This window comes from Poromitra crassiceps, assembly GCF_964638095.1.
Source record: "Poromitra crassiceps genome assembly, chromosome: 27".
Taxonomy (NCBI): domain Eukaryota; kingdom Metazoa; phylum Chordata; class Actinopteri; order Beryciformes; family Melamphaidae; genus Poromitra; species Poromitra crassiceps.
In genome coordinates this window covers 1,624,486-1,637,309 of record NC_139650.1, presented here as the reverse complement: position 1 = coordinate 1,637,309, position 12,824 = coordinate 1,624,486, and the positions used below count along the sequence as shown (strand labels likewise).

At 45.6% G+C, this 12,824-nt stretch overlaps 1 protein-coding gene across 1 annotated transcript in view; it reads right to left on the bottom strand.

The window, feature by feature from the left end:
* LOC310799356 (sodium channel protein type 8 subunit alpha-like) overlaps window positions 1-12,824 on the bottom strand; it is a gene marked incomplete at both ends in the record, with an annotated part of 92,466 nt that overhangs the window by 24,075 nt on the left and 55,567 nt on the right. Inside the window, 8 exons of the mRNA XM_083661948.1 lie at window positions 302-416; window positions 1,746-1,868; window positions 3,554-3,856; window positions 4,035-4,208; window positions 4,642-4,998; window positions 5,959-6,132; window positions 11,352-11,590; window positions 12,085-12,217. Coding sequence (XP_083518074.1) covers window positions 302-416; window positions 1,746-1,868; window positions 3,554-3,856; window positions 4,035-4,208; window positions 4,642-4,998; window positions 5,959-6,132; window positions 11,352-11,590; window positions 12,085-12,217 — 1,618 coding nt within the window. The remainder of the gene's footprint in view (window positions 1-301; window positions 417-1,745; window positions 1,869-3,553; window positions 3,857-4,034; window positions 4,209-4,641; window positions 4,999-5,958; window positions 6,133-11,351; window positions 11,591-12,084; window positions 12,218-12,824) is intronic.

Sequence of the window (12,824 nt, the reverse complement as noted above, 5' to 3'; positions counted from 1 at the left end):
TACCTGAGTCTGAGACCGGAGTTACTGAACATGAGCGTGAATCCACATGTAGGTGGAACACACGTGCCTAGTAGCATTGCACAAAATGGAATACTGTCACGGTTTTAATACAGCGATCAATATCTAATGCCAGATTATTAGGGCCTGTTACAAAAAAAAATCAGAATCAGAATGCATGAATGCTCGAGACCGAGTCCAAGTCTGAGTCATCAGTGTTCAAGTCCAAGTCGAGTCACAAGTCCTGAAAACGAGTCCAGGAACTCGGGAGTCGACTCGGACCCGACTGCGACATGCTACATACCCGGTGTCCAGCAGGCGTCTGGGTCCACGTACTCCTCGACCACATCCAGCACCGCCACCTCCTCCACATCAGGCTTGATGTCTATAGTGCTGCCCTCAGACGAACTGGTGTCATCCTGCCAGCACACACAGAGGACCAGAGAGATCAATTCACCTCGCAGGTTCTCCCTGAACATCGTGAACTCGCCATTGAGCTGCTCACAGGCTAGCACATGGACACTGCACACTACAGTGCCATTACCTTCACCTCCCTTTGGGTTTATATGCATGCCATGATTTATTGCTATGGGTGGATGCATGCGCTAGCAATGCACTGTAGGTGCAAGTATAGCTATCGTTTCTACCACAGTCTGTCCTGGAGAGGTATTATTATTAATAGACATTGACCAGCTCGTCATTAACCTTGACCAGTGATTGATTACACTAATAGTGATGGTCAATGTTAAATATGCATAAATATAGATTCAGTGATCAAGGGGCTCAGATTAAAGGGGCACTTCACTGAAAAACAACTCACACAATCCAAAAACTGTCAACAGTTTTGCAGACATTCGTTTAGTTTGACAGCGAGAGTTGATTTAAGTTGATGCCAGTGATGTCATCGGAAGGCACTGAATCATACGGCTTGTATTACTTACAAGTGTTCTGATGATCTGATGATCACTGGCGGCATCAGATCCTTAACTCAAATCATTGTTTTTCGTTGAAGCGACACTTTAAGTACATTACGTAGGAAGTAATGGCGTACACAGAATCTGTTAGTGTATCAGATTCCTACCAGATAATATGTTTGTCTTCCTAAAACAACAGAAAAAAGCACCGCTAAGAATTATATGACTATTCAACACAATGTAATTCTTGTAGAGTAAAGATTAATGCAAATCACACATTCTTAGATGTTACCATGCTTGAGTCTGAACAATAAGTCAATGTGAGGTGGGACAAAGTGGTGAAACCCTGGCGTAACAGCAGCCTTATTGCAATACAGTATACACACACTAACACAAGACCCCCAAACACAGACACACTCACACAACACGCAAACACACACACACAGGACACGCACACGCACACTCACACAACACGCAAACACAGACACACTCACACGACACACAAACACAGACGCACTCACAGGACACGCACACTCACACGACACGCAAACACAGACACACTCACAGGACACGCACACTCACACGACACGCAAACACAGACACACTCACACGACACGCACACTCACACTCACACGACACACAAACACAGACACACTCAGCCAATCCAATTCACTAGAGAATGATGCTGCACTTTATCATCTGGAGTCGTCAGCAAAGGGCCGCCGCGTTCACTCTCACTCTCGCTCTCCTCTACTATACCACATAACCAGACAGATCCCTGCTTCCCTGATTGGCTGATGGCAGCTCTGTTTGTGTCCAATCCCTGCAGCGTACCCGTGTGGCAGGCTGTGGTGCGGGGCAGTCTGCTTTGTGGTTGGTCGAGGGAGCCCGGCAGACTAAAAGGACCTGCTGCAGGTACAGTAGCGATGCTATGCTGCCTTCACTCCTGTCTTCCAACTGCAAACCAGGTCAAGGTGATCCGCACAGCAGACTACCCTACCAGTGGTTCCCAAACTGGGGTACGTGTACCCCTAGGTGTACGTAGAGGTACTACAGGGGGTACTTGAGAGAAAGGGGCATAAATGTCCCCGGGATCGAGGCTCTAATTGATAAGCCTGGTAAACGATCCAGATCACGTGAACTCACATTGGCTTCATCGATCTGTAGAATGAAACGAGTGCGAGTTCACATGATCTGGATGGTTTAACAGGCTAAATACTTATTTTGTAATGTTATATTCTTCAAAAGGTGGGTTATCATTCATTCATTGCATCATATGCTATACTTTTCTCTTGCAGTTTTCTAAGCAAAATGTTGGGGTACTTGGATTCAGAAATCAGGGAAAGGGGGTACTGAAGCAAAAAAAAGTGTCTGTGTCTCTGCGCATCTGCAGGGTCAGCACTAATGCTAATGCTAATGCTATAGATCTCATGTGTGTTGTGGATGCTGTGAACTCTCAGGGCGGCTGACCGTCTGCGTAGCCTCTCTAGTGAGGCAGCTCGGGCCACTTCTGCTCAGTAGGTGAGAAGATGCAACAGTGCAACACACACAGGGGCACACACACACACACACACACACACACAACAGGCACACACAGAGACACACAGAGACGTAAAAACAGACACATGCGCGCACACACACACACACACACACACACACACACACACACACAGGCACACACACACACACACACACACACACACACACACACACACACAGGCACACACACACACAGGCACACACAGAGACATAAAAACAGACACATACACACACAACACAGACTTAGCGGGCATTCACATGAAGTCTGGTGATAGAGATTAGCCGCAGGGTTATGCATCTGTGTGGGAGTGTCACTACCCCCCCCCCCCCCCCCCCCCCCCACACACACACACACACACACACACACCACCACCACCAACCGCACACATGCACACACACACTTGGGGCTCATGATGGCAGCTCTTGTTGAACAAAGCACACAGACACACACTCACACACACACACACACACACACACACACACACAACACACAGACACACACTCCTGCCAATATATTCCTATCCACCTTATTCCCTAGCTGCCATGATGCCTCGTGGGGCGCTTCTTCCGGTGTAATCCTCCCAGCCCCTCCCCCCGTTACGTTGCTGACACGGACACAAACTAGCCCCGCCTTATATAACTATATATATTATATATATATATATATATATATATATGGTAAGCACACCTATATGGAGGCACTGGGTGTGTTAAAATCGGAATTTGGCTCTACCCATCCTATTAAACATGACATTTTAAGCTGTTCAAAACAATTTAGCAAAAAATGCACTCAAACCTCTGTCATTTATGTGGGTACTGAATCCTCAATTTTTTTTTATGAAAATACTCCAGGAGAGCAGTCCCAAAAACATTATTTATATTTTTTACTGCACAATATTAAGCTGTTCACCATATAGACATAAATTACAATGATACCTATTAGCTATATCTCAATCTGTCCAAATATCATGAAGTCAAAGTAAGACCTGACCTCACACACCACTCAATCGTGCAATATCCACAACTTTCCCAAACCAATATCAAACTCTTCATCGCAAGCGAGGACATCACTCCCGCCACCTTCTCACATCCTCCCTACTCACATCTTTACTGTTCTCCACATCAGACTCGCTGCTGAAGTCCTCCGTGTTGAGGTTCTCAAAGTCCGACTCGCCGACAGCGATGGGCACACAGACGGTCAGATTGGGGTTGTGGATGAAGGACATGTAGTCCTCGTCAATCATGTACTTTCCCACGCTGCTCCCAATGCCACTGGTGGTGCCATTGCCGTTTTTGACGTAGTCCAGTTCCCGGTTGATGTCCACACCAGTGTGGTTGGCAATGCAGTTGAGTTTCTTGTCACAGTCGTACATGTCATCCAGAGGTTTCTGCTCATCCTCCAACGGCTGCTTGTCAAGAGTGACAAAATGGTATCAAACAAATACTTATGACAAATCAACAATGTCAAAATGGAGCTGGCCTACTTGGCTAAAAACACATTTAGTTGGATAACATTATACGAGCTATTTAACAATTGAGAAAATTGTCCCATGCATAGAGATCTATGATATCATTATACTGTACCTTCTTGAGCACCATGGCAACGACGATCGCAAAGTGGACCTTGAACCAGGCGATACCTATCTTAATGCGGGCCATGGCGAGCTGGAGGTTGTTGGGCTCACCATCGTCATCTGTGGCCGCGAGGTTATCTGCACTGAAGGAGCTCAGCAACAAGGCCAGGAACAGATTCAGCACCTAGGGTAGACGAGCACAAACCTTTAAGTCCACAACATAGTGGTGTGGCGATTCAGCTTTATGGCACCACCATCCACCTCCCTCAAATCCAGACTCTCTACCACCTTCCTTTCCCTAGCTATGCGCCCCCCCCACCCCCCCTCCTTACCTTCCTCACCCACCCCTCAAACCCTAGCTGTGGTCTCGCTAAACATTCATGAGTAACTGACTGAGTGTCCTGACTATGTCATCCTCTGACCCCGGCAGGCCCTACTGGCCCAGCGCCGTGGGACAAACCCAGACACAGCCTAGAACCCATGCACTCGCAGCAGATGGACGGTTCACTACAGGATGCGCACACTACAGGGAGCATCCCAAGACAGCCGTATCAGCAAAATCCTATTTATCACTATCACCGAGCGGCATATACATGGCTATGTCCTCTTTTTCGTACCACCAGGTTTCCAATGACCATGACCGTCATGAAGACGGTGAGGCACATGGTCTGGCCCGCCACCTCCATGCAGTCCCACATGGTCTCGATCCACTCTCCACACAGCACGCGGAACACGATCAGGAAGGAGTGGAAGAAGTCGTTCATGTGCCAGCGGGGCATCTCGCAGTCCTGGGCGATCTTGCACACGCAGTCCTTGTAGCTTTTGCCAAAAAGCTGCATGCCCACCACGGCGAAGATGAAGACGATGATGGCCAGCACCAGGGTCAGATTACCCAGAGATCCCACGGAGTTACCGATGATCTTAATCAGCATGTTGAGGGTGGGCCACGATTTGGCCAGCTTGAACACTCGTAGCTAAAGCGGAAAAAGGAAGACGGGGATTATCAAACAGTTATTCTTATTAATAGCAATAAAGTGATATAAAGGTGGTCTTTATTGCCCTGACTCATCTAATCTGTATTTCACATTAGGAAGAAGTGCACATGGAGCTAAAGCATTGATTGTCAGCATGTGATTGCTTTGGTCTGGCACTGGCACAGTACATTGACATTAAAGGGGCTAAAAGTGCTGTTTTATCAACTGGGCAATACAATTCCAAGATACAAGTCAATCGTTACAAATCTGATGCTTCTTTAGAAGCTGTATCTTGCCCAGCTCAGCCTTGTTTTGGGTCAATATATCCTCCATTCCATGAGTACATTTGTTAGGGACAGATTTGTTGATATAGAGAGCCAAAGTGGAACGTCACTTCCTGCTTCAGCACTGTACCAGAGATTTTCATCCGCCATTTATTTTCCCATTAACACTTGGTAAAATGCTTATAAAAATTGTTTTACTTGGTCAAACCATACCGGTTCAGATATATTTACAAACAGGAGAGACCACATAACATTTCACTGGGACCAAAATATTAAAAAATCGCAGATTTTTCATATCCTGGGTAAAGCTTATATATGCTAGTCCAACATGTTCAGTAATAACCAATGGCGACAAGTCAACTAGATTTTCAGTCAGAAATCAGAAAAACCAAATAAAAATATTAAAAAAAAAGAAAAATCGCGGATTTAAAGAAAATATTTTTTCTGTGGTTTTGGTCAGAGTGAAATGTTCTATGGTCTCTCTCGATTCTAAATATAGCTGAACCGTTTGGTTTGACAAAGTAAAACTATTTTTAGAAGCATTTTACGAAATGTCCATGGGAAAATAAATGGCGTGTGAAAATCTCTGGTACAGTGCTGAAGCAAGAAGTAGGCGGTCACTTTGCCTCTCTATAAGATGCAGATTATTGTAGTTCTACATCACACGTCCACTTACCAATCTGAATGACCTGAGCACAGACAGGCCTTCCACGTCAGCCAATGCCAGCTCAACTAAACTCAGAGTCACGATGAAGCTATCAAAACAGTTCCAGCCCTCCTGGAAGTAGTAGAAGGGGTCCATGGCCATCAGTTTGACAAACATCTCCACAGCGAAGATCCCAGTGAAAACCTGTGGGATATCATCAATATTGATTTATAATATGCACTTTATTTTCCCCCAAACATAATACAAGCAGAACAAGAATAATTAAAGTGATAATCTCACAGATTTTCATGTAAATAAATGTCTGTTAAGTCACTATCTATCGCAGACTGGGTTAACACAATGGTGATTGAGTTCATGGCCCATTGGTGGAAGCATTTGGATGTGCAGTATTGCAGCATTTATGCACTTGGTGTGTGTGGTGACACCCCAGAGAACTAACTCAATAGACTCGCTCTTCAACTACCCTGTAGGTTCCACAACAACTCTGGTGTGAAGTAGGATAACAAGCTACTTTTTTAATCTGCTAGCATTGCGGGTGGTTACTATGGCCAAATAAACTGACTAATGTCTCATAATGCAAGTTTGGATGTCACCTGCAATTACCCCTCATTGCCATAGGTGCCGCCAAAGAGAAAGAAACTGAAATCTTTGAGATTATAGCGTAACTTTAATATTGCGGCAAAGAGAGAGGTTCAGGCCTTTTCTGAACGGTACTGATGTCGCGAAAAAAGTGTCAATGGTTCTGAGCACAGGGTCTGAATGTATCCCTTCATTTTGTGATCATTGAACACGGGTGTGGAGTTACGGACTTTTTTGCGTTAGGCCACGGCCATATTTAGCGTTTGCGGTGCCCCCTTTTGGTTGAATCGCGCAAAATCTGGTAGGAATGGTCATTTATGATATTGGAACATGTTCCATATTAGGTTCGTGATGATTCGATAATCGGTCATGAAGACAATTTAGCTGACACTTAACTTAACAAATTTAAAAATTCATATCTTCAAAATGACAGTAGATATCAGCAACCTTTTAATGAGATAGGTCTGTCGATGCTACAGGAAAAAAATCAAATTTGCGGTGATCGGCCAAACGGTCAAGGAGGAGATGTCAAAAGTGTGTTTTTCAAAACTTTGAAAAGATGTAAAAACAAAAGCAAAACAAAACAAAGAACAGATCTGTTCCTTGTTCCAGGAGTCTTGGAGGAAAATGGAGTGCAGAGTGGAAAAAGCTGGCTTGCTTACATGGCATTTTGTTTGATGTAGTAGTGCTGATTAAAAATGGATTGAGTGAGGACTCTCCTGACAGGGCAAGGTCACGGAGCAGCGGCATAGTAGGACTTTATGAGCCATCCCCATATCTCCCACCCAATACCTAATCATCACTGCCGAGAACACCCAATGATTCATGCTGCACCATCACTTCCTGTTCCACCCCTGACAACATGCCAATAATCCCTGTGACCTCATTTCCTGTCTCGACACTGACACCACGCCAATTCCTCTGACCTCAGACACTGAATGGTCACAGCTGTGTCACAGTGATATCTGAGAGCAAGGGCAGAGCACAGACAAACCAAAGCGTCTGCTGTACATCAGTCAGTCCCTCCAGGAAATTGTGATTTTGCGATCGCAATAATGAATGCAAATTCAACCAATCTCTACTACTAGTTGCGGGGGCTTGCAATTTTTAAAAATCCCCCTGATTTCTCAGCAGAAATAGAAAAAAACAGGTTCCTCAACTTGCAATTTTTGCCAGTTCCCGCAATTTGACCGCAAAAAAAAAATCACATAAAACTTTGCAAATTCCATTGCAATTTTTGAGCAAAGTTGCGGTAGTGGTTAGGGAAAAATAGATTTTTTTCCCCTGTCAACTTGCAATTTTTGCCAGTTCCAGCAATTTTACTGCAAAAAAATAAAAGCTCACAAATTGAGAGGGCTGAGGGAGAGAGAGAGGGCTGAGGAAGGGAGAGAGAGAGAGGGCTGAGAGGGGGGCTGAGGGAGAGAGAGAGGGCTGAGCGAGAGAGGGCTGAGGGAGAGAGAGAGAGAGAGGGCTGAGGGAGGGAGAGAGAGAGAGGGCTGAGGGAGGGAGAGAGAGAGAGGGCTGAGGGAGGGAGAGAGAGAGAGGGCTGAGGGAGGGAGAGAGAGAGAGGGCTGAGAGGGGGGCTGAGGGAGAGAGAGAGGGCTGAGCGAGAGAGGGCTGAGGGAGAGAGAGAGAGAGAGGGCTGAGGGAGGGAGAGAGAGAGAGGGCTGAGGGAGGGAGAGAGAGAGAGGGCTGAGGGAGGGAGAGAGAGAGAGGGCTGAGGGAGGGAGGGAGAGAGAGAGAGGGCTGAGTGAGAGAGAGAGGGCTGAGTGAGAGAGAGAGGGTTGAGTGAGAGAGAGAGGGCTGAGTGAGAGAGAGAGGGCTGAGAGAGAGAGGGCTGAGGGAGAGAGAGAGAGAGAGGGCTGAGGGAGGGAGAGAGAGAGAGGGCTGAGGGAGGGAGAGAGAGAGAGGGCTGAGGGAGGGAGAGAGAGAGAGGGCTGAGGGAGGGAGAGAGAGAGAGAGAGAGAGGGCTGAGTGAGAGAGAGAGGGCTGAGTGAGAGAGAGAGGGCTGAGTGAGAGAGAGAGGGCTGAGTGAGAGAGAGAGGGTTGAGTGAGAGAGAGAGGGCTGAGTGAGAGAGAGAGAGAGAGGGCTGAGGGAGGGAGAGAGAGAGAGGGCTGAGGGAGGGAGAGAGAGAGAGGGCTGAGGGAGGGAGAGAGAGAGAGGGCTGAGGGAGGGAGAGAGAGAGAGGGCTGAGGGAGGGAGAGAGAGAGAGAGAGAGAGGGCTGAGTGAGAGAGAGAGGGCTGAGGGAGAGAGAGAGAGAGAGGGCTGAGGGAGGGAGAGAGAGAGAGGGCTGAGGGAGGGAGAGAGAGAGAGGGCTGAGGGAGGGAGAGAGAGAGAGAGAGAGAGGGCTGAGTGAGAGAGAGAGGGCTGAGTGAGAGAGAGAGGGCTGAGTGAGAGAGAGAGGGCTGAGTGAGAGAGAGAGGGTTGAGGGAGAGAGAGAGGGCTGAGGGAGAGAGAGAGGGCTGGGGGAGAGAGAGAGGGCTGAGCAGGGCCGCTGGAAGTCACTTTAAGCAGGGGGTGCTGGGAGGAAGGGACTCTCAAAAAAATGTGACGTTTGTTTTTACATTTTTTTGCCATATTTAGAGGAATATCTCATTTTAAATTAACATTAGGATACTGTTGTGATGTAATTATTCAGTATTTTCTCCTTTTCTCACTCATTCAGAGCAAAGAGGGAGATATATAGCATGATGATAATGCTCTATATCTCCCTATTTGAATACACCAGTTAACATGACACAGACTTAACATGATAGAAATATTATCAGCAAACTTAATGATTAATTATTCTGATCTGAATGGCATATATCAAGAAACATTTACTCCTCTCTTTGCTGTATAGTGGGAGGTGCATATTTGAGTAGGCTATTAAAATAGCATGTCAAGTTCACATTTCTTTATTGCCAGATTAAACAATTCGTATTGGTTGTTGGTTGGTTCAACACAACATGTGCGTGCATGCGCGCTTCTTCTTCTTCTCTATAGCTATAGCTCTGTAACTTCCTTGATTGTTGTTGATAATTCTATTTAAATAGGCTACATTTTCATTTCCCGAAACATTCTTAAACAAGAAAGGAACATAGTGCACTGCAAAATATTTTTAATTACATTTGTAAAAAAAAAAGAAAAAAGAAAAAAAAAAAAATTTTGGAAAAAATCTAGGGGGTGCTGCAGCACCTGCAGCACCCCTACTTCCCGCGGCCCTGGGCTGAGGAAGGGAGAGAGAGAGAGGGCTGAGTGAGAGAGAGAGGGCTGAGTGAGAGAGAGAGAGGGCTGAGGGAGAGAGAGAGGGCTGGGGGAGAGCATGTTAAGCTAAAGCGGAAAAGAGACCTGATGAAAGTATGGGGAGCAGGCTGCCTGGCTGCATTAAAATTGAACTGAATCTTTAATGAGACTGTGTGTGTGTGTGTGTGTGTGTGTGTGTGTGTGTGTGTGTGTGTGTGTGTGTGTGTGTGTGTGTGGCACGCCAGTGAGTGCACATGCCCAACGATGCGTTGGTGTATTGGTTTGAGGTTATGTTCGTGGGACAAAGCGAACGAACCTACAGCACTTCTCCAACTCTTCAGAGGGATTGCAAACCTTTTGCAATCTAATTTAATTACTGCAATTTTATGACTTTTCCCAGTAACTAGTAATGTAAGGGACTACAATCTCCAAAAGTAATTATATGACAGTTACTAAATTAAAAAACTTCAAGTTACTGCGTGACTTTCTCCAGCACTGGCAGAGCACTAAAACAAAGTCTGGGCTATGCGAGACCTCTGCGTTGCCAGAAGGTGATTAGTTTTTTGCCCTAGGTAGGCAAATAAATAAAAGGTATGCAGTTTGTCTGATTGTTGACTCCTCTTGTAAGGTAAATTATGCTTCCAAAAGGAGCTGGCTAAGCAGGTTGTACGTCACTTAGCGAAAGCGTAACGTAGCGAAAGTAATATTAAAGTAATGAGTAACGTAACTAATTACAAGTGATAATTAAAGTAATTTTTATTACTACTACATTGCACACTACTCATGACGTTCTGACGGAGGTTCGGTCAGGAAGACTATAATCTGTACTTTACACTTCCTCAGTTCACTTCTTATTTCTCCACCACCTCTGCTCACACACTCAAAATAGCCTGTCAACTTCCGGGCTTCAATTGAATAATCAGCTGTTTGCCTCCTGGTCTTATTTAACCAATAGCATAGCGTCTCTCATCACCTCTCACCCAGAGCAATCTAGTAAGAGAGTGGCATCAGCGGAGGTCTAAAATGCGTGACTCATTAGCCAATGAACAGCCAGGAAGGGGTCTCGCGCTACTTTTGGATGCTAAAATAAAGCTGATAATGTACAATTTGATTCTTAAAAAAACAATAATTTCAAAGTACAACACAAACTGTTCATTGCAACTCGACAGTGCTGCTTAATCCAGAACCTTACTTCCTGGAACTCTTGAGAGTAAAAAACTGGTCCATTGGAGTGAATGGAGATGTCACGACGAAGTCTAATCAGTCGGAAGGAGAGGCATCACCATCACCCCCACCAGCATCTAGACTCTACAGGGGGATCTATCTGGCTGCTGCAGCTCTATCTCAATATCTCCCTGTGGTGTCTAAGCGCCAAAGACTATTAACAATCCCTAATTCTTATCATATTTTCTGTAATGCATCATTTATTTGCTATTGTAATAAATATTATTTTATTTATTCACTGGTCTCTAGTCTCTCCTGATTGAACTACATTACACTGATTGCGAGATACATGTGGACTAACAAGAATGTTGCGGAGCTATAAATGACAAGAGAAGCCAAAGAGCACAAACAGAAAGAGCTGCAGTGGCTCACCAGGTTGCCCACAGACAGCACCCCCTCAAAGTGAGGCGTCATGGGGTAGTGCTCCATGGCCATGAAGAGGGTGTTGAGGACAATGCAGATGGTGATGGCCAGGTCAACAAACGGGTCCATGACAATCAGGTAGAGGATGTGCTTGATCTTCAGCCATAGGGGGAAGCACTCCCAGATCAGGCAGGTGTTGGCAAACTTATACCAGAAGGGCGGGCACTTCCTCTGAGACTCCTCCAACTCTGCAGGAGGAGGGGGAGACAGGAGAGGAGAGGAAAGTGGACGAAAAGGACACGGTGAGAAAAAGCAATTAAGGATGACAGAAGATAATTATATTTAATTAATGATTATGTAATTAAAATAGCCTGATATCAGACTGAATTGTCAACTCGTTGCGCTCCATTTCCTATATCCATTCCATGCAGCCAAAACTCGACTCGGTGGAGTGGGCGGATTTGAAGGTCTGGACCCAGGCAATAATTAAAATGATGGTTCTGATCAAAAGATAAATATTCAGAAGAAATACAGGCTTCCTACAGTACTACTGATTCTGACCAGTAAGTGGGAGACATCTTAAAATATGTTTGAGAAATTAATAAATAAATCATGTTTTTTTTTGGTTCCGTTTGTCCCTCCAACACGTTAAAACAATGCTGCCGTAACAACAATGCTTTATCAGGTGTGCAACATAATGGGCTGGATGAAATCTGTAATGCTGTAGGAGGGTGGTCTGTACCCTCCATCAGTGTGTTGGTGACCACGCTCATCTGACTCTTGACATGGTCCTTCTCTCTGAAGGAGGAGTTGAGCTGATCTACAGACACCATGAGAGAGCCAGAGTGCTTCTTCTTCACCTCCACCTCTGTGGTCTGTGCTCAGAGAAAAAAAAACACAGTGTCAGTCAGAGGCAGCACACACAGTTCACACCAAAAACACACAAAACATTACGCTAACCACTGTAGCCCACCCTGCTCAGAGGATTGGCTATGATAAATGCAGCTTTTCACATCAGATCATCAAATCTTTTTTTCTTTACAATCTTCAGTAACCCCAAATTACCCGTCTTCTCCTCTTTCAACACTTTCTGCAGCCATATCATACGTTACATTATAATCCACACACTCCATGACTAAACACCATTAAGACCGCATGCACTGGCATGCACATCAAATAAGAACATAGGAGATTTCAAGACATTTCATTCGCTGCTACACCATGCTAGATTTGGAGAGAAGTAAGAAAGGTCAAAGTCATTCGAGTAGGTTGAGAATAAAAGGGGCGTGTCCACCATGCTAGCTAGGATGACGAAGAATGCTGTTATAGAGGAGGAGGGGGGGGGGGGGGGTCAGGTTTGTTCTTGCACCACCCAGTGGCTCAGGAGCAGAGAATACAAGAGGACAAGTGGACGAGAGAGAAAGAGAGAGAGGGGGGAGAGAGAGAGAGAGAGAGGGGGGGGGGGGTGTCGTAGAGAAGAGG